Raw genomic sequence first — 22,239 nt, 5'->3', positions numbered from 1 at the left:
AAAAAAAAAAAACTCTGTATACAATTTTAGACATTTTCACTTACTGCATTGTTTGAAGTGACAAATCCTCGAACTGAATGGCACATCTGTTTCACTTTGCCACATGTTAATGAAGGGAATCAAGAGATTCAAACAAACCTTATCCTATCTATGTTCAACTACAAGACAGTTTCTCCCCTATAAGCCGATTTTGATTATCCGATTAAACATAATTCATGACAGAGAAAAGTGCAAGATGGCGTTGTGAAAATTAAGGAGACAGTTCATAGGAATTCCATCTTGGAGATTACCACGTTCCCAGTATTAATATTCCTCTGCTCTTTGTTGCTTTGATGTTGCGAGATTAGAGGTAACAAAACTGTGGCTCGTGAGTCGCATACGTCTATTTTGAACAATTACTTCGGCCCATGGAAAAATATTAATGAATCCTTCCTTTTCAACATAAATTAAATAAATACAACAATTCTGAGAATGAGAAGCCTGTATCCAAACACCTGTGTCATCGCGTTCACACGTATCTACAGCACCGGAACTTCTGAAAATATTCCGCTGTGATATTCAGTAACTTTCCTCGCCCCTGTTATATTTCTGCAACAGACGTTATATGAATTTTTGTCATTTACATTCTTACATTCAGAATATAAAGGATGGTAACTTTAGGCTCCATTGTCAGAGGTGCTTCATTGATGATAAAAAAAATTGTAATTTATTATTGTGAGAGACGCTACGAACAGATCAATTTTTCATTCATGAAAAAAAGAATTCAGTGGAGGCTGAATTCGGGAATTACTTGCTGTCTTTCAGTTCACAATATGTTGTCTTCTCGTCTGCTCAGTTGGTAGAGTGACTGGCTATGGGCTGGACGATAGAGGAGTCGGAGTTCGAATCCCTGTAGGGTCAGGAATTTTCTTTTCTCCACGTCGTCCAGACCGCTTCTGGGGCCCACTCAGCCTCCTATACAATGGGTGTCAGGGGGTCTTTCGCCAACGGTAAAGTGGGCGGAGCGTGAAGCTGACAATTCATCTCAAACTAGTGCAGAAGTCAAGAAAACGTGGATCTATACATCCACTCCCCATACGCCTTCACGACTTAATGTTTAGTTAAGCACAAGGATAACTTAACCTTAAAGACCAATATACAGGAACTAAAATTTTGCCTGTCGTTCTGTATGGGTGTGCAACTTGGTCTCTCACATGAAGGGAAGAACAGAGACAGGGTAGTTGATAACAGGGCGCTGAAGAGAATACTTGGGCTTAAACAGGATCAAGTAACAGAAGTTCGGAGAATTACTGCATAATGAAGTTGAGATTGGTCGAGAATGTAGTACACATGAAGGAGAAGATAAATACGTAGAAATCTTACTACCGAAAGTTTCAGGAACTAGAACATTTTAATACACGGGCACAAACAGGAGGATATTGATCAAACTGGCTCAGGATAGGAATCATAAGTGGCCTCTTGTGAACTCGGTCATGAGTCTACAGACTCCATGAACTGCAGGGAATTTCTTGACTGCCTAATAATTTATTTTTCTCCGTGAAATTAATTGCTTATTTGCTTTCGTGACTGGTGGACTGTGTTTTTTTATTTAACGATGATGATGATGATGATGACGACTGAAACTTTCCCTGAAAGTTTGTGACTGGATAAACCAATATTATACTGGACATTTTTCACTATATGACGTATTTTTTATTATTATTTCTTTGAGTGGGGGGGGAGACTGAGTTCACTTGGTATGTTGGCCAGTAATTGGCCTACTGTACCAGCCCCGGATGATGAGTGTGGAGCAGTCGGTGGAATGAGAATTAGCAGGGGAAAATGAAGTCATCGGAGAAAATCAGCCCCAGTGCCACTTTGCCCACCACTAATCCCACATGACCTGACCTGGGATCAAACCTGGGCCACCGAGGTGGGAAGAGGGCGACTAACAGCCTGGGTTATGGCGCGGCATCATCCAAGACTAGTACAAGAGGCCAGTTACTGGCCGACGTAACAAATGGGCTCAGTCTCATCCCACCCCAAGAAATTAAAAAAAAAATGACGTTAGTTTCAATAATAAAAAATTTCAATAATATGACCATTCAATATTGTACCGAATCAAGTATTTTAACAGCATTGAGAAATTAATTTAGTTAACTATTTAAACTGATGAAGGAATCGAGATAACATAAGCATTCTGTGTAGGTAGACTTGTATCTAGTTAAGGGATGAAGCAGGATTTCGGTGGGTGCGGAAACGGAAACGAACAGTAGACGAGGCAGGTAAACATTAAAGCTTGAGCAGCGTTTATCTACATACTATCATGGCGTGAAGCCAGAGCGAGGGATGTCTGGGAAAGGAAGGGAACAGAAAGTTAGATCTAGATCCATATGCATTAATAATTTTCCAAAAGATCATTATTAATGTTCGTCGGATCTCGCAGCAATTTCCGAAAGCATGAGTTATGCAGACACTCTGGTCCCGGTCCCAAGGCAGACCGGAAGTTTGTTACTGCTTCTCTTGGAGAGCAGAAGCATTAGACAGATGGCGATATTCCGCAGGGAGCTGTTTCCCGGCAAGGTAACGCCGCTCTGAGAGTTCTGAACGCGTTTCCCACCTGATTAGTCTCTACGTCAATCAACAAATCCCTCTGCCTCTTTAGTCCGCTATATATTGCTTACAACCAAAGTTTACCTAACTAGAACGACAAGCGAGAAGTAGTGTCATGTTCTATAAGTTGTTTCTCTCATTAGATTCATGTCCTTACATTCGTTTAGCGCAGTCGGTACAGCGACTGGCTACGGAATGGACGGCCGGGGGCTTGGAGTTCGAGTCCCTATAGGGGACGTCGTCTACACCGCCAGTAATTGGCCTACTGTACCAGCCCCGTATGATGAGGGTGGATCAGTCGGTGGAATGACAATTGGCAGAGGAACCTAAGTACTCGGAGAAAAACTGCCCCAGTGCCACTTTGTCCACCACAAATCCTACATGCCCTGAACTAGGAACGAACCCGGGCAGCCACTGTGGAAAGCCGATGAATAACCGCCTGAGCTATGGCACGGCCCCAGTCAGTCAGTTACAGAGGTGTCACAGATAGACTGACAGATATTACCACAATATAAGGCAATTTTATTTCGTGTTACGACGTCTGCAAGAGGTGTTAAGGGCCCAGGGAATCTGCAAGAGCGCAACACCCCTCTGCACCCGCGGTCGGACTGCGTGACGGAACGTGAAGACAGTGTAAGCGCTCCTAGTGGACGCATTTCAACTCACCACAGAGATCAGAAGGCGAGGCATCACTCGCGAGGCAACAGACACGTTGCCCGCCGGTGGGTTTCGGGGAGAGAGCTACAGCTGCCCTGAGGCCTGCTGTTTGAAGCTTTCCTCGTCGAAGAGCAACCCACGATCGACTACATGCTTCTCCCCTTCAGAGAAGAGATAAAGTGGGGAGAAGGCAGGGGTCATGCTATACGGCATAACGACAAATGTCAACTGGGGCGAGTTTCCGGTCATCTTCGTTCTGAAAGCTGACGACTGCAATGTGGGCCGAAATGTTGGAATAAATTTGATCACACGACACGACTAAACCCACAAAAAACCGAACACATCATGAAGACGTATGGGGAGTGGAGGTATAGCACCACCATTCCTGACCTCGGCACAGTGGTAAGCTTCACGCAACGGCCGCTTTACCCCGTGTACCCACTGAGTAGGAGACTAAGTAGACCCCAGAACAGGTATGGACCTTATGGGGAAGAGATAAATCTCTTACCCCAGGAGGGAAATGAACCCAGGTCGTTTCGTCCGTACCCTGCAGCTATACCGAGTTATCCCGGTTCCGAAATTGTATAGTTACAAATAAATTTTCCAGGGACAGTACAGCACATTCAATAAGATATTGCTTTTACGAGGCAGCGCAGTTGGTTGAGGCACTATGCTACAAGCCGGAAGGTCAAGGGATCGAATCCCGATGAGGTCATTGGATTTTTTTTTCAATTTACCTAATTCTTCCAGCCGCACAATGGCCCTGGGGTCGACACAGCCTCTAACATATATGAGTACCAGGAATCGTCGTGGGGTTAAAGAGCGGCCGGTGCGTAGGGCTGACAACCTTACCGCCATCTACGAGCCGATTGTCTAGAAAATGTGGGAACCTCAACATCTCACAACCCTATGGGCCTCCACGGCCTGTTGTTATAACCTCAAACCCAACAAATTCAAGCAGTACAGTATTTTAGGAAGGTAAAGAAAATGTAAAATTGTCCCTATGCTTAAATAATTAAGCACTACGCCATGAAGACGTATGGAGAAGTGGTGGTATAGATCCACGTTTTCTTGACCTCGGTACTAGCTGGAGGTGAGTGGTCTGCTTCACGCCCCGGCTGCTTTATCCCTGGGGAAAGAGGTCGTGGTACCCATTGAATAGAAGACTGGGTGGGCCCCAGAGCCAGTCTAGACGACGTGGAGAAGAGAACATTCTTGACCCTACTGGGCTCAAACTCCGACCCCTCGGTCGTCCATCCCGTAGCCAGTCGCTATGCCGAGTACACTATCATGGCTCCCACACAATATTTTAGTATTTACAATAATAAGGATCACGTATTTATTTATACTCTTGGCTTAGTAAGTCCGAAAATATTTCCGCATGACTAAGCAAGTCCTCAAGTTGTTTCGTGTCACAGGATCCTCATTTATAACCCGGACACAACACCTGTGCTTATCTCATTAATGGAGCAGCACTCAGATCTGCTTATTATAATTACCTCAAGCGACGTGGCGAATGAAACAATTTGGTCACTTTCGTGTGCATTAGAACCTCAAAAAATAAGGTAAAGTTGCCCCTGTGCTTAACTAATTAAGCACTACGTCATGAAGACTAACAAGGGAGTGGAGGTATAGCTCAAACTATTCTTTACCTAGGCACTGGTTGAAGGTAAGTAGTCAGCTTCAAAACCCCGGACGTTTTAACCCGGGGAGAGAGGACAGGAGGCTGAGTGGGCCCCAGAACCGGTTTGGACGACAAAAATTGTGCCTCAACCAAGACTCAAACTCCGACCCTCGGCCGTCCAGCGCATAGCCAGTAGCTATATCGATTACGCTATTCAGGTTCATTTGGTAACTATACTTACCACTGCATTAACATTCAAACTACATATTGTACACAGGTGTAGTAATTAGTTTCGTGTAATTCTCTGGATAAACTTGGATTTGTTACTTGTGAGGACAGAATTGGGTTTCCTGGTACTGTTCAGATGAGCTGCTTCACATAGTTAACATTCACATCAGTGACTGTATTCATTACATAATTAATTCTGAAGATGATTAACGAAACCAAACCGAAACATTCTCTGATAAAATAATTCATTCGGAGAATATGTGTGAGAATGTTCACGTAAGATCAGGGACTCCTTTGGTTTAAATAGCGGTTAAAGTAAAGATATCTCTGGGCTTAATTATTAAGCATCACGCCGTGAAGACGTATGAAGAGTGGAGGTATAGCTCCGCCACTCTTATCCTCGGCATTAGTTGTTCCAGCCGCTTTAACCCCGGGGACACAGCCCCCGTTAATAATTGTATAGGAGGATGGGTGGGCCCAGAGCCGCTCTAAATGTTATGGAGAAGAGAAAAATCTCTTAACCCTACCAGGAATCGAAGCCAAACTTCTCGGTCGTCCAAGTCGGAGCCTAGTCGTTATCAAAGCTACTCCTGCTATTTAAATTTTGGCGTAATGAGAATTTAATTAAAACACAACGGGGGATGAAAAAAACACACAGGCCTATAGCCGAATTTAGCAGAATCCGTTTTGAGATGCGAATAGTCGCTCACTTCCCTCTAGTACTGAGGTTAAGAATTCATGGAGCTATACCTCCACTCCTCCACATGTCTTCATGGCGTGATGATTAATTAAAAACTTTGAACATTTTACCTCTATTTTAGATACAAATTTGAAGATTAGAAATAAATTTATTATAATAAATTCTGTATTCAACAAAGTATATATGTACGTATATGTACTGTATTTAACATAGATTATTTAGCGATGCTGTGTCAGTTTCAGTGGTTACTGAATACATAATGTGAGAGGACGATGTTTAGATGATTGGGTAGCACACAGCTGTGGCCTATTTCAAAACACTACCTTGTTTTCTGCTGTAAAGCTTGAACCTTACATAACGGTTCACCTTCGGCACAAGAAAGATTTCAATATGCCACCACCCCTCCTTTTCTTAACTTTGTGTGTGTGTGTGTGTGTCAAAAGAACAGCTTTTTTATTTGTTTCTCGGTTTTAAAATCATTATATTTTAGAAGAGAACAGTTGCCTGTTTCGACTGGTTTCTTGTTTGGCTTACTCTTCGACCTCGAATATGGAAGCGATATATTCCTCCGAAACGTCTCTCCTAACTACACAGTGATATAAACCAGAAGTCACCGCCGTGAAAAATCTCAAACCAAAACTACTCCACTTGTTTATCGCCTCATGTTCGTCTAAACTTTACAAATGTGCCATTTTGAGAATTATAATCAATTCAGTTTTATGTAACTTTCTCACAACATTCAGCCCAACCACCCACCCACCCACACACTTTTCGAAGCCACTGCAATAAGACATTCGTACAAGCTGTAATTTATGTAAATATAATATAAAGAAATGCTTCAGAAATATGCTTTATTTACTATGCGCATTTTTTCACAAGAAAGTCGTAAATATACTTTACAGTCTTAACCCACCCAGCATTTCGTTACTGAATTTCAATGCCTGCAGTTAATTTCCAACGTCGCCGGTATTTACTCGAGGGCAAAATTAATATTCCTAGCCACTGCACCTTTGATCATTACACCCATTATAGTATCTATCCACGTACAGAAACTAGACCCCACAGTGCAATTTTATAAGATGGATACATGAGTGCCAAGTATGCTGTAAAATATAACGCTTCCCCTTAATTAAGCACCACGCCATGGAGACGTATTGGGAGCGGTGGCATCGCTCCACGCATTCTTCACCTCGGCACTAGATGAAGGTGACTGATCAACTCAGGCCCCTGCCGCACTGTTCCCGGGGAAAGAACCCGAGGGCCCATTGGTTAGGAGGCTGGATGGGCCCCAGAGCCGGTCTGGACGCTGTGGAGAAGAGAAAAATCTCCCGCCCTGCCAAAAATCGGAACCCCAAGTCCTCGGTCGTTAAACACGTAACATCGTCTCTATACCAACTGAGCTATCCCGGATTATTCAAATATACTGATACCAAGTTACAAGTAAGCACTCATTTTATTAAGATCTCGGGGCACGCGGTATAATATTTGGTTGAGGCATCCATCCGGCCGCACTATGGCCCTGGTGTTGACTCAGCCTCCAACAGAAATGAGTACCAGGAATTTTCTTGGGGGTAAAGGGTAAAGGGGGTTGGTGTCTCCACCTTATCGTGGTGAGGGGGTTTGAGTATGAGTTTGAGTTTGAGTATGCCAAGTACCCTGAGAGCTATACCAGCGGTAGCGTAGCTACTGGCAGGGCCTCCCTTGCTGGACAGGTCAAAGGGTAGGCATCAGACGAAGAGAGACACCAAAAACCAAAAACTGATGCCGGAAGCAGCGTCATCAGCAGCGACTTGAAGCACAGAGCAAATGATGCTCGAGATGGTTCAAGTTCGTATAGCAACAGGCGTGACCAGAGTGGTTTGAACGGCTGTTGTACTGCGATGGGAAGCAAATGGAAAAACTACCACATTATCACTTTTCCTGGATAGTCTCTTTCCAAAAACAGAAGATCACATTAAGTGGAGAAACTGTTTTGGAAGAGGCTGTGGACCTGTCGTCTGACAGATTACTGATGAATGAATGAAAGGGCATCAGGAGCGTAAGGCTGTCAACCTCACCGCCATCTGTAAGCCGACTGTCTAGATAATGTGGGAGCCTCGAAGTTTCACAATCCTATGGGCCTTCGTGGCCTGTTACAGGAATAGCTTTACCTTTTTTATTATTAAGATCTAAAAGCTTATGACAATGGTACATTAATACTGATATTAAATTTCTGGACCTTATACATCGTCCTATTTTTATTTAAAACAAATAACGTTTCGGAGACTGGATTCTGTCTCCAGCTTCAGGTAAAACCTACTCAGTTGGGCACAGTCGATAATCCGGAGATAGGGACTAGCCCTAACGATCGGGCCCAACTGAGTAGGTTCCGCCTGAATACAGGGCACAGAATGCAGTCTCCGAAACGCTGCGTGTTTTAAATTAAAAATAGGCCGATGGATAATGTTCAGAAATATGACACTTTCACTGATATTATTATCTGGCTTAGGGACAGAGATGCCGCACCAATAAAATACTCGTACTTGCTACAGGTGTGTAGGATGTGATTTAAATTCGCAGAACATGGAGAGTTTTTTTTTTTTGTCTAGTAGACCAGTGGTTCTCAAACCTTTTACCTCTGAGCCCCCCCTGACAAGAGAAAATACTCTCAGGCCCCCAGCCTGTTTTTTTTATCAAAATAGAAGTCACGGTATGTTTGACGTTTTATTCAGATTATTTTGTGTTTTACTACATACAATTTAGCAGTTTTTTTACCCAGATTAAAGGATCACAATATTAGGCCTTCAATAAGAAAGAGCAAGCCTCAATCACTGGACGATTGAGGCTAGCTCTTTCTAAGGGACCCAACAGAATAGGTGTTCTCCCTCACCTGAGGACGGAAACAGATCCAGTTTTCGAAATGTCGTGTTTTTTCTTAGTTATTTTAAAACCAGGACGATGGATAAAGTCCGAAAACCCAATATCTCTGAGTAAACCCCGTTCCAGACCCATTACTTCTCAGATAATCTGGTAGCGTCGGGAATCAAACCCGGGACCTCTGGATCTGTAGCCAGGAAATCTGACCACTAGACCACAGAGGTGGTCATAGTAATAGCAATACAATAATAATTACTGAAAGGAAAGCTATCCCTCTAACAGACCGCTGAAGTCTCATAAGGTTCTGAGACGTTGAGGCTCCCACATTTTCTAGAGAACCGGCTCTCAGATGGCGGTGAGGTTGTCAGCCTTACGCGCCGGACGCTATTTACCCCCCAGGAAATTCCTGGTATTCATTTCTGTTAGAAGCTGAGTCGACCCCAGGAATGATTAGGTAAGTTAAAAAATCCACCTAATCGGCACTCGAACCCGCGAACTTCCCATTTGTAGCACAGTGCCTCAACCAACCAATTACCGGTAATAGTGTATTGATGAAAAATATCAAGATATTTTGCCCAAGTTGACCCACGGCTAATGTAACAGCATTAAGGTATACCAATACGCGGTAATCAAGGGCCGCGTTTGATCCAACTTGTATATCATTATAATAATTAACGTTTATCACGTATTATACATAGCGACATACGCGCTGGAGCATAATATTACAAATAAAAGCCGGAAGGTCTCGGGTTCAAGTCCCGATGAGGTCACCGAATTTTTTTCAGTTGACCTAATCCTTCCGGCCGCACTATGGCCCTGAGGTCGACGCAGCTTCTAATAGAAATGAATACCAGGAATTAATTAAATAATTTTCTGTTGAGTAAAGCGCAGCCGGCGCGTAAGCCTGACAACCTTACCGCCATCTTTGAGCCGATTGTCTAGATAACGTAGGACCCTCAACGTCTCACAACCTTATGGGCCTTCACGGCCTGTTACATGGATAGCTTTACTTTTTTATATCCCAACATAACTGTTGCTAATCTTTTCTATTCACACAGAACCATCAGGCATTATTTATTTACTTACTTAATCCGTTCCTCTTATACCTTACGGTGTCGAGGTTGTTTTTATCATTTTGATTATTTTACAGACGGTAGGACTCCTTGGACGAGTAATCAGCTCGTCGCAAGGCCTCTACCTAAACGCAGGACAACACAAGCACAGAATAAACACATACATATACAAAACATCCGTGCCTTGTGTGGGACTCGAACCCACGATCCCCGGCTTCCAAGAGAGCGAAGACAGTTCATGCCTTGAACCACTCGGCTACCGTGACCGGCATCAGGCACACAAATTTTGACGGACTTAGCACTACTAATTTGCATGATATCTGCTAATATGATAGCGTGGGTTAACATACGTTCCTTAATATTTGTAATACTTAGACAATTCGTGTAATGAACCTTCATAATAAAATGAACACAGTTTAAAGACACCTCCGTGTCCGTGTTCAGATTCGGCAGGATATTAACGAAAATCTTTGTCTCACAGCACATAACAACTGCAGCCATACTGTTTAAACTGACAATGCAACTATAAACAATCAGCGTCCGTACCTGAATCATTGATGATACGTTGTATTATGTCCTTGTCCTCCTTATGCCCCAGTAGCTTGAATGTTGTGGTTAGTGTAATATAGAATACGTCCGAACACAAATTCTGTATGATGATACTTTCACCCTCACTGACATTGTGGATAAGTAAACAAAACAGAAATAAAGCCGTTCTCTATTTGCAGCAGTGAATCTGTTTACGTCTTCATAATTACCATTCCTTCACCAATGACTAAACACTTAACATATCATATAAGGTTTATGAAATACTAGAAAACATCAAAAGGTGATCTTGCAGTCCTCAGCTGTTTCGTAAGTCGTTGTTTCCCTTGGCTACCGCAGTGAGGCGCTAGTGTGCTGCTTTGGCAATCGATACAAGACCGACCTCCGTTCCAGAGAAAGGGATGGCGCGCCGGCGTCGGAGTTAGATAGAAATGTAATACCCCCCTTCACAAAGTTTGCCAGCGTCCCGACGTCTTGAACAGTTGGCATGGAATGAATTGCGCTGAGCACTTAAAGTTTAATGAACCCAGAGAATGTTCGTGATATCAACACATAGGGACATACTAATGTGATGGGTGTTAGTTATGTGTTTGTTGTCAAGTTGCAGTAATTTACAAGAGATATCGTTACTTGTTCAACGGAATTTCAGCAGTACCAAATGTTTGAGTGGGGTGGAAAATTGCTGAATGTGGTGGTCTGGCGCTAACGTCCTAGATTCTTATTCTGGAGGTGCTCGCTTCGAAACTCGGCCACCCTAACTCAAGTTTTTCGTTGTTTTCATTGGTCCCTACAAGTAAATTCCGATGTAGTATCTCTATTAGGCTTGACTAGGGCTTCCAAACAGTCCCCTACCTCAAAGCTTGCGACCAAAGTTCTGTATCTGCTCCTCGTATCTGCATGCTACATGATCCAGACAGCTTATTCAAAATTATTAAGAATGATAATTAGAGCAGGTTCCTAGAGGACAATATCTGGCTTTATCCTTCCGGAATATGAGATAGGTTTTCAAGACCATTGTGGGAAGTTGTAGGAGTGTGTTTGTGTGTGTGTGTTGTGTGTGTGTGTGTGTGTGTGACAGTATGTCTGGCTTCTGTGTGGCTCTCTCTTCTATCCAAGTGTCCCCTATTTCAAATTTCGAACCACCAGACCGAAGTTCACGAAATTTAATATGAATTATACGTGTATGTCATTAGACGTCATCACAATATTGTACTTTTAATTCTTAGAGTCTGTATCAACAACATGGCGAACGCACGAAACTGTGAGGTGGCAGCTATCATAACGGCAAGTCTTATACGGCCCCCAACGATGCACGATAATAAGTCCGAAAAACAATCAGTGTTGTTTAAGTTTCTTTTTATAATGCAGTACAAGTATATGAGTGCCGTACAGAAAATTTATTTAGCTTTCTGTTTTATGGCGATAAGAAATGAACCATCTGAACTAACCATGTCGACTTAAACACATAACATAGAACATAAACACGTCTATATATTGACCTTATGCATGAAATACTTATGTACGTCAATGATTACAGATATTGTGACGGTATGAAACTTTAAGGTTAAACGCATCAAATTTCTTGCAGACAGACTCTGTATATGAGTAATCAGAAATTGTATAATATTAGTAATAATAATTCAATTCATGTTTATTTACGTGCAATAACTTGACAGCACAGTGGCCAATTACAAAGTTAGCACGAGTATATAAGGTACAGGTATAATAATAATAATTCAATTCAATTCAATTCTTTATTATTAATGTGCCGAGTCAACAGCCGCAAGGCCAATTACAGACATAGCACAGTGCAGAAGAATGAATTACATTATACACAATCTTATTAAAAGTCAAATACAAATTACAGGTTAACATTTGGAAGAAATAATAATGAATAAAGTAAAAGTAAACAAACAAATAGCTGATAATTATGACAGTAATAATAATTTCATTATCATTAAACTAAGTGTTATTACGAATTCAGGAATGAAACATAAATATTTAATTAAGAAATGAATAATATAGAATTACAGAGGATAATAATAATATACGTAATTCATTTTGTTTTACTGGACATGCAAATAATAAAATATTAACAGTTATACTATATTTAAAATTTGTTTGGATAGAATATTCAAGGCTCCGAATACGTCAACATCCCTGCAGACAACATTAGCAGCTGCTGCGCATCTAGCAGAGGGACAATTTTTAAATAAGGAGCAAACATTGAACAATGCAAAATCTCTGATATACCGAGCAGGAACTCGGAGACCAACAATTTCCAGGGCAGAAGGGCAGAATTTAGAGCCAAAATAAACTTGAATAAGAAAGAGAGCATCAAGGCGATGTCTCCTAGTACATAAAGTATGTAATTTTAACTCCTCAAGAGCAAGAGAATAATTGTAGTGAACTTTAGGAAAGAAACGTTTAAAACAAAGGGCCGCAAACCTCTGCTGGATGCGTTCCAGCTTGTTGGCATCAGTTGACGTAATCGAATTCCAGACTACGGACGCATATTCAAGTTTAGACCTAACTAACGTAGTGTACAAACTGAACATACAGTCTAGCGAAGAGAAATTGTAGGTAATGTTACGAACTAGACCCAATAGTTTCGCACATTGAGAGAAAATGTAATTGACCTGGTCATGGAAATATAGCTTAGCATCAATAAACACTCCCAGGTCTTTTACAGAATCGGTCCGGGCTATTGACGTTTGAAAAAGTTTATAATCGTAGATAAGTAAGTTGGTTTTCCTGGTGAAGGATATAACTTTAGTTTTACTGATGTTGAGTTTCATACAGTTTGCAATGCACCAACCTTGTATAGAGTTAACGTCAGACTGTAGTAGATAGCAGTCATGAGGGGAACTAATGGCTCGGTAAATTTTGATGTCATCAGCAAAAAGCAGACACTTAGAATGGGCAACTGCATCACACATGTCATTAATAAACACATTGAAGAGAAGGGGTCCCAAGACAGATCCCTGAGGTACACCTGAGAGAACTTCAAAGGGTGAGGAAAGAACACCAGAAACACGGACCTGGGATTTCCGGTTGGATAGGTAACTGCGAAACCAGCTTACATAACCACCAGAAAGCCCAGCAGCACTTAGCTTGTGAAGAAGAAGAGAATGTGGGACAAGGTCGAATGCATTGCTCAGATCAAAATAAATGGCATCAGCTTGTCTCTGGGAGCCAACTATAGGGGAGATAAAATCAATGTAAGTCACCAAATTAGTGCTTGTGGATTTTGTTTTAGAGAAGCCGTGCTGATAAGGACTAATTTTTGATTTTAGATAATGGGAAACATGTTCATGAACAATAAATTCGAATATTTTAGAAAAATTACTGAGTAAGGATATAGGCCTATAGTTGCTAACAGAGGTGCTTTTGCCTTTCTTATCAGTAGACGAGAGTATAATAATCTAAGTTGTTTTTGATGTTTTTTGTTATGTGAATTATTGTTTTAATATTTATTATCACTTACTTGAATATCTTATGTATAGAGTATAACACTGAAGATGTTATTAAGGTTATTATACCTTCAAGTGGTATTTATGAAAGTTTTCTTTATTTTTACAGTGAAAATGTAATGTAAGCAGGGACACGGACTACCTTGACTGAGGTTGTCGTGATTTTCTTCAGTCTCTCCAGACGAATGTCGGGGAAAATGTTTTCAAATAGATCACGACCACTTATTTCCACATACTGTTTAATTCATCATTCCTTACCAGGTATCATCAACACTATAAAGCCTGAACTATTTACAGCGTCGTTAAATAAAGATAGAAAGGCAAATCTGTCCTACTGCTCAATTAATTAAACACCAAGGCATGAAGACATATGGATGCAGGTAAAACTCCACCATTTTTTTTATGTCGGCAATGGATTCACTTCCCGGATGCCTTAGTCCCGTGTTGAATGGAAGGTTTAATGAGTCACATAGCCAATTTGGACACTATGATGTAGAGAAAAATACTTACCTTGACCGTCCAGCCGGTAGCCCGTCACTATATCGACCGAGGTATCCAATTTATAGGGTCTTAGTAGAGCAGCTGTTATATACTGTGGGGAAGAAAAATGCTTTGTGAAAATATATGTTATACCTATACCACTGGATTCATAAAAGTCCTCCCCCATCTGGACATTACACTGAGCGAATTCATTCAAGATTAATACCGTTTGTGATGCCGTAAAATTTGGTTAGAAAATGCCAAGGTTTAATATCCTGCGGGATCGATAGTCTATCTAACTTCATGAAACTGAGTCCTTGAGAAACGGTGAACCGCTCAGCTACTCAAGAATTTCCCAAAATTTTACGGTGCCCGAAGGTTCATTACTGTGTTCACGAGAGCCCTCCACTGGTCTCTATCCTGATCCAGATGAATCCAGTCTATACCACACCATCCTATCCCTGTAAGGTCCATTCTAATATTATCCGCCCAACTACGTCATTGTCTTCCTAATGGTGTCTTTCCTTCTGGTTGTCCCAACATTATCTACATGCATTCTTGTTCTCCACCATTCATCCTACATGCCCTGCCAATCTCATATATTTTGATATTCCTTTCCACTGTCATGAGCGAACTTGCTTTATACAGACTTCTTATACTCCGCTTACCAAATCTCATGCCCATTTTCCTTCGCTTAGGTCTGTATTGATCTCAAAATTCTCTTCCTAGTATACGCTTTGTCTTCATCTTAGTCTTCACCTTCGTCCCATTCTTAGTTCTGTAGGCTTATGAACCGGGATAGCTCAGTCACTATAGCGTCGGGCTACGTCTTGAACGGAGGGGATTTGACTCTCGGCAGGAGTAAGAAACTTTTCTATACTACACAGCGCCCAGGCCGGTTATGAGGCCCACTCAACTTCCTATTCAACGGGTACCGGTTCCTCCAACCCCGAGGATAAAACGGTCGGAGCCCGAAGCTGACAATTCACCTCTATCTATTGCCGAGGTCAAGAACGGTGGAGCTATACCTCCACCCCCCATGTCTCAAGGGTGTGGTATTTAATTAATTAACCAGAGTGACAACTTTACCTTACAAATGATTCCTCCTTTGTCATTAGACGAACAGAGGCTTGACTTTAAGGTTTCGTTACCTGAACAATAAGCGCCTTTGTAAAATCAATGCTGTGACACGCACTGTTTCCTGAATTATGAATAAAGAAGCAGCTCAAGGCATCATGAAAACTTTCAACCTTTCAACATGAATGCAAGAAGTGATTCTTAGAAAACATCATAAAATTAAAAAGGAATTTATTCCTGGCGTGGCTACAACTTACCGGCTTTATAACCTTCCATCCTGTCATGAATAAATTACAGATCAGCATGCTGTGAAGCAGTCTTGATCGATATGACCAGAAATAAATATTCGAAGACAGACAAAGATTTATATACAAAAATTCCAATTGTTGCTGTTGGTCGTCAGAATTAGTAGCAGTTACAAATGGGAGCAGAAGATGACAGCAGTGCAAGGTATGCATAAGTCGGTACCGTAACTTACACCTATAAAGACGGTGAAGTTGTTCCTGTGCTTAATTAAGCATTATACCATGAAGACATGGGGGAGTGGAGGTATAGCTCCACCATTCTTGACCTTGGCACTAGATGGCGGCGAGTGGTCAGCTTCAAGCCCCGGCCGCTTTACCACCGGGGAAATCGCCCCCGGTACCCACTGGATAGGAGGCTGCGTGGGCACCAGAGCCGGTCTGGACGATGTGGAGAACAGAAAATCTTGGATACCGGGAATCGAACCCGTATATGGTATCTAGAGAAAACTTTTCTTCAGCATATTGTGCACCTATGCTGAAGAAAAGTTTTTTGTGGATACCAGTAAAGAGTAAGTAATTAAGTAAAGCTATCCCTGTAAGAGGCCATGAAGGCCATAGGGTTGTGAGACGTTGAGGGTCCCACATTATCTAGACAATCAGCTCAAAGATGGCGGTAAGGTTGTCAGCCTTGAGCGCCGGCCGCGCTTTACTCCCTAGGAAAATTATTTAATTAATTCCTGGTACTCATTTCTGTTAGAGGCTGAGTCGACACCAGGGCCATAGTGCGCCTGGAAGGATTAGGTCAATTGAAAAAAATCCAATGACCTCATCGGGACTTGAAACCGCGACCTTCCGGCTTGTAGCATAGTGCCTCAACCATCAGTATTCATTCTAACATATATAATGCATAAATACTCGTATAATAATTTATATTTATATTTTGGCATTTTTGAAGGATAACCTTCAATGTCTTCTTGGTTGTGAAATGTGTCTTTGTGACATTATTAATGAATTAATCACCTTATTATTCACTTCAGAGAAATTGCGATGATTCTGATGTACAATCTGCCAGTTTCTTTATTTCTTCTGTCCACAGCACCCAAATTGGCTTTATGGTTCACATAGCCTCCTGTGCATTGGTCACTGAGGGCTCTTTCCCCAGTGGTAAAAGTGTCCAAAGCGTGAAGCTGACAATGTTCAACATCATCTAGTGTCGAGCTTCAAAATACGTGGATCTATATTTCCAGTCCCCCATACGAATTCATTGCGTGATGCCTAATTAATTAAGCACAGAAACAACTTTACAATTTTATCCCGTATATGGCAAACTCACACATTCAGGTGCGAAGAGAATGAACAAATAATTTAGAGTTATCACACGGTTCCATCTCTGCTATAAACATAAAAACTTCTGACCACCCTTTGCGTAACGGACAGCGGACAGGCCGAGCTTCCGAAATACAGGAAGCATTCATTAAAGGACATTAAATACAACTACATTTTTACATTTCCCCATGAATGTAATTTCCAACAGCACTTCGCTCGTGCTAAATTCCTATGTTCTATATCACCTGACTGGGCACGCGGTAGCGTAGTTGGTTGAGACACTATGTTACAAGCCGGAAGTTCGCGGGTTCGAATTTCGATGAGGTCACTGAATTGTTCAATTGATGTAATCATTCCAACCGAATAATGGTCCTGGGGTCGACTCAGCCTCTAACACAAATGGGTAAAGAGCGGCCGGAGCGTAAGGCTGACAACCTTACCGCCATCTGTGAGTTGATTGTCTAGAAAATGTGGGAGCTTCGATGTCTCACAATTGTATGGATCTCCACGATCTGTTACAGGGATAGCTCTTAACCTTTATACCACCTTAAATCGGTCACTAATTAAAGTATTCTTTGAACAGTTCGCATATGCTCGGTTCCTCAAGATACTGTGCCTCCAGTTTAACACATATTTCTTAGAATAGAAAATGATATTACAAGAAGTTCGAAAGAAGGAGCCTAAAAATAAGTATCAAAAGACTTGACTTCCAGTATGTTTCGTCATGCTAAAAGCTAATGGAAATGATTAAAGGGAATAAATGATTTTGCGCAAGAGCCTCTATCTGGGCTTTCAGATTGGTCATAGGATGTTCAAAAATATGAGAGCGAAAGCTTTATCTCTTAAACTGTGGGACAGGGAGAAGATGGAAACAGAAATGTTTATTGTGTAATAATATCACTGCGAGACATATATATATATATATTATCCTTCCGCCTCATCCTCCGAAACGTCGGTAAACTTTTACAGAACTACGCGTTGTCACAACGTAAAATTTAATAACTCATCACCCTCGACTTCTTTCCCCTTACCGATTTTCATTAGTATAACAAACACGAAAACTTAACCAATCCCTGCTGAATAATCAAAACTTAGCATTCCTTCGTATGTTAAATGTATACTTTCATGCTAATTAAACTTTGTATAGGACGTCTCTGTGACAAAGCTCAAATTACGTCACTTCAAATGCCTCAGTTTACTTATATTTTGTTACCATAACATAATCATTCATACGACGTAATAATAATAATACAACAATAATTAATATAATTACGTAAGCATATTACCGAACCACAGTAAATGTCACTACCTCATAAGTTACCGAAGCAAATTACTAGAACAAGTAAGTATGTACTTTCAGAAAGAAACACAAATGAACGTCTATCATCATCATCATCATCATCATCATCGTCATCATCATCATCATCACTGGCACGACAGCCCTTTGTGAGCCCTGGCCTTCCTCAGGATTGCTTGCCATTCTTCTCTATTCGATGCTACATTCCTCCAGTTCTTTACACCCAAAATTCTTATGTCCTGGCACACGCATTCTTCCCATCTCAATCTTGGTCTTCCCACTTTCCTATTTCCTTCTGGTTTAGTATTAAGAAATGAACGTCTATAGTCACATTAAATTTCGGACATAAACGCATCGTTGACAAGATATTCAAACTAACTGGCATCCGGGTTCGATTCCCAGCGCTACCAGATTTTCTGAGAAGCAGCGGGTCTGGAACGAGGTCTACTCAATCCAGTGAGGATAACTGAGGAGCTGTTTCAAGGTAACAGCGGCTTCGGTCTAGAAAACCGAAAATAACGGCCGTGGGGTTTTGTTGTGCTGACCATGTGACATCCTCTATCCGAAAAAGTTGGCACTAACTTTACCGACAAGCGGCGGTCGCTCGGTCGGTATAGTTCGCTTGCGGACTAAAACCACGGGTTTCGTTTCTTTTTTTATTATTATTATTATTATTATTATCTGACAGCCAGAACACACTCGGCATTACCAAGTTACTGAACTTACACCGTCGGTGTCCCAAGTAACACAGCTGTCTCTGCGTTTAATAAATTAAGCACTAGGCCATGAAGGTGTATAGGGAATTGGATATATAGATTCTCGTTTTCTTGGCCTCGGCACTAGTTGGAGGTTGGTGGTCAGCTTCACGCCCCGTCCGCTTTACTCCCGGGGAAAATGTTCCGATTACACATTGGGTAGGGGGCTGGGTGGACCCCAGAACGGGCCTGGATGACGTGAAGGAAATTCTTGACCCTACCGGGATTCGAAACTCCGACCCCTCGGTCGTTCAGCCCGTAGGCAGTCTCTATACCGACTGAGCTTGGGCCAATCAAACCAGGGCAAAATTTCAGAGCCCTGCATTAAATAAAAATACAAATATCTTTATGAACATTAATGCACGTTAAACATTTGATACTTGGAAGATAAGATAAAACGGGCAACATGACACAAAAAGCTGGTACCTTCAAGTAATGTCTTTCATTTACATTAGATAAATTGGGGATGGAAAATATAATCTGGCACACGATTCAGGTTTATGTTATCAGTTGACCGATCAATGGTACATTACAAAACTGAAGTATTCAGTTCCTCTGCCCCCTCCCCAACACACACCTACCACTAAATTTATTACACAGCAAGATCTGTCCATTTGATGTAGCAGCCTCTCTTAATCAAACAAATAAATTTCTCTTCCCAGTTTGTTTCAACGAATCACATGAATGAAATAGCTCTAAATGTCTCAGCCCACTGTGATGTATAGAATACTCTGCTAAAGGGTACTAAAACCCTGACACCAGGCGGAGAGAAGCGAAACCAACCAAACGCTGTTATTTAGTGAGTTCACCAAGCACAAATACTGCTAATAATGCGATTCAAAAGCTCGGGGGGAGTTGAAAGCAGAACTCCCATTTTTCGTACTAGCAAGCACTTTTTCTTTCAGGGAAATGTGAAACGTTAATTTATTCCTGTGCTTAATTAAGTACCAAGCATGAAGACGTATTGGAAGGTGAGGGTATACTCGTACATTTAAGTATTCTTAATCTAGGAATATAAGGCGAATTCATGATCCGACCGCTCTACTACAAGGAAATAGCCCAGAGTATCCACTAGACAGGAGGTTGGGTGGGCCACAGAGTCAGTCCGGGCCTGGCGACGAAGAAGGAAATCCAAACCTCTAATGAGAATCAAACTTTGGATATCCAACCAGTAATCAGTCACTTTGTATCAATTACACTTGGTTGTCGACTTACGACCGGCCGCACTTACGACCACAAAAAAAAAGATAAATAAATTAATAATAAATGAGGATATGCTACTGAGGCCTGAGGACACCGCCAGGCAGCTGCACGTAAGATAACTGTGGGAGCATCCGGCAACACAGGCCTCCCACACACGCAGGCAACATTACTGTATTTAAAATGAAAAATAAAAGATGATTAAAATGTAAAAGTTTTTGAAAATAAATTATAAAGATGATAAAAAGATTAGAAAGGTTAAAAAATACTGTTAATAAATATATGGCCGCCATACAACCAGATCGACTTACGACCTGTCAGTCAGAACGGAAGTCGGTTGTAAGTCGACGACCAAGTGTAATTCCATAGTCCCACATGCAACACCAATGTTCTATACAACTTATTAAAAGCTTATTAAATACTTTAAAGTTTTGCACTATATGTTTCGACCAATGTGGTCATCATCAGATGTTAAAACTTACGGATGAGGAAACAGCCGTCTTCTATATCAATATTTAGGTTATTCATATATAGTAACCTCAACGTGAACGTGTATTCGAGGTGGTGGGTTGTGTTCCTATTGCGTTATGTTGCGTGTCTTGTTTTAGAGTATTAACAACCTAAGCAACGATATAGAAGACAGCTGCTTCCTCATCTATAATTTTTAACACCTAATGATGACCACATTATTCGAAATATGTAGCATAAAACTTTGAAGTGAATAACTTTTAATCGGTTTTTTAGAAGGTAAGGGTTGCACGTGAGACTGTGGAACTAACTGATAATAAACGAAAAATGCAACAGGGTGCTATAATATAACATTGCCTCATGTCACAGTGACTAAAGACGGGGTTCGGATTGGTATTTGGATTTATTCTATATTTACAGGGAGTAACTACAAATAATTATAACAATGTTATTGATTTTCACACTACAAACACTCCATGCTATCTCTTCAGTCTATCTCAACTAGTCTTCACGGATTTATAACACAGGAACTATAAAAGTCTCGCTAAATCACACACACTCCCAATATCACTGTGCTACAGCACACATAAAGCCTTCAAATCACACGTGAAGTCTCCTCAGGCTAACTTCCTGTACTCTTCTGTACTCCTAGTTCCAGTTCGCTCTGAACTTACAGCTCACGGCTCTCGTTACATAGCCGCGGAACGGACATGGACCTACAGTAAACACATAGCACGTGATGGGCATCCAGCCAGTCTATTGGCACATCGGTCCAATCTACAGAAAACACACCTTCCTCTATTGTTGCGTGCTTGACTGTGTTTACAGAGCTGTTGCCTGGCGACAGGTTAATCACTTCAATATTAACTGAGATATATCGGATCTTTTTCACAAACATTAGATATATATTTTATAAATATTTCCTTTGAAATTTCATATGAATCATTAGCCTCGAATTTAATTAGTTGCAAATAGCAAATTCATTTCTGTAAAGGGAAGTTGGCATACATTTTAACAGAGTATATGGTCAAAAATAAGTCCCCTCATATTCCGTTAAATTTCAATCATAACTCTCTAAAAACATGTAAAATAATGGTTGAAGCCCATAAAACCGTGTTGACACGGCTTGCTGTAGATTTCATGAATAAAAGTAAATTCCTCGCCTTGCAACCACCCACGTGTCGGGTAAGAGATGAATCCGTTAACGTTAAAGTTTAAGTATATGTTCTGCCTGACCAGGGTTATTGCACATTATGGGGGACGGTGATAGATCAAAATGGAATGATGACGAGCAGGGAAAAGTGAAGAAACGCGGAGAAAAATATTCTCACTTCGGCTCCGCTCGTGACGTCACCGCGCATTGCGCGTTGCATAGCTACCAGGATGCGGGATGATTACTCGCCTATTACGCGAGCGCTATGTTACCGCTACGTGCAGCTGGGGAGGTAGGGGTCAACATGTCACAATATGTACCAGTGCCACTTCGTCCACCATGAATATCGTATGAAGCCAACCGGGGTTCAAACCGAGACTCTGTGGCGAGAAGCTGTGTCAGTACTGCTGGTTAGATCAATCTCCCAACCAATTCCTCCCCGATTTATTTATTTATAATTTGTTTAGCGACGCTGATTACAGGCCTGTA

The 22,239-nt window shown here is 41.5% G+C and overlaps 1 protein-coding gene across 1 annotated transcript in view; it reads right to left on the bottom strand.

Annotated features, from left to right (window-relative positions):
• Window positions 1-10,607, bottom strand: part of LOC111874877 (beta-1,4-glucuronyltransferase 1) — a 54,705-nt gene extending 44,098 nt beyond the window's left edge. Inside the window, exon 1 of the mRNA XM_023870734.2 lies at window positions 10,277-10,607. Coding sequence (XP_023726502.1) covers window positions 10,277-10,285 — 9 coding nt within the window. The 5' untranslated portion in view covers window positions 10,286-10,607. The remainder of the gene's footprint in view (window positions 1-10,276) is intronic.
• Between the last annotated feature and the right edge of the window lie 11,632 nt (window positions 10,608-22,239).

The sequence above is a fragment of the Cryptotermes secundus genome, unplaced genomic scaffold (assembly GCF_002891405.2).
Source record: "Cryptotermes secundus unplaced genomic scaffold, Csec_1.0 scaffold160, whole genome shotgun sequence".
NCBI lineage: Eukaryota > Metazoa > Arthropoda > Insecta > Blattodea > Kalotermitidae > Cryptotermes > Cryptotermes secundus.
Note: the sequence above shows the minus strand (reverse complement) of the source record. Positions and strands in the feature narration are given on the sequence as shown.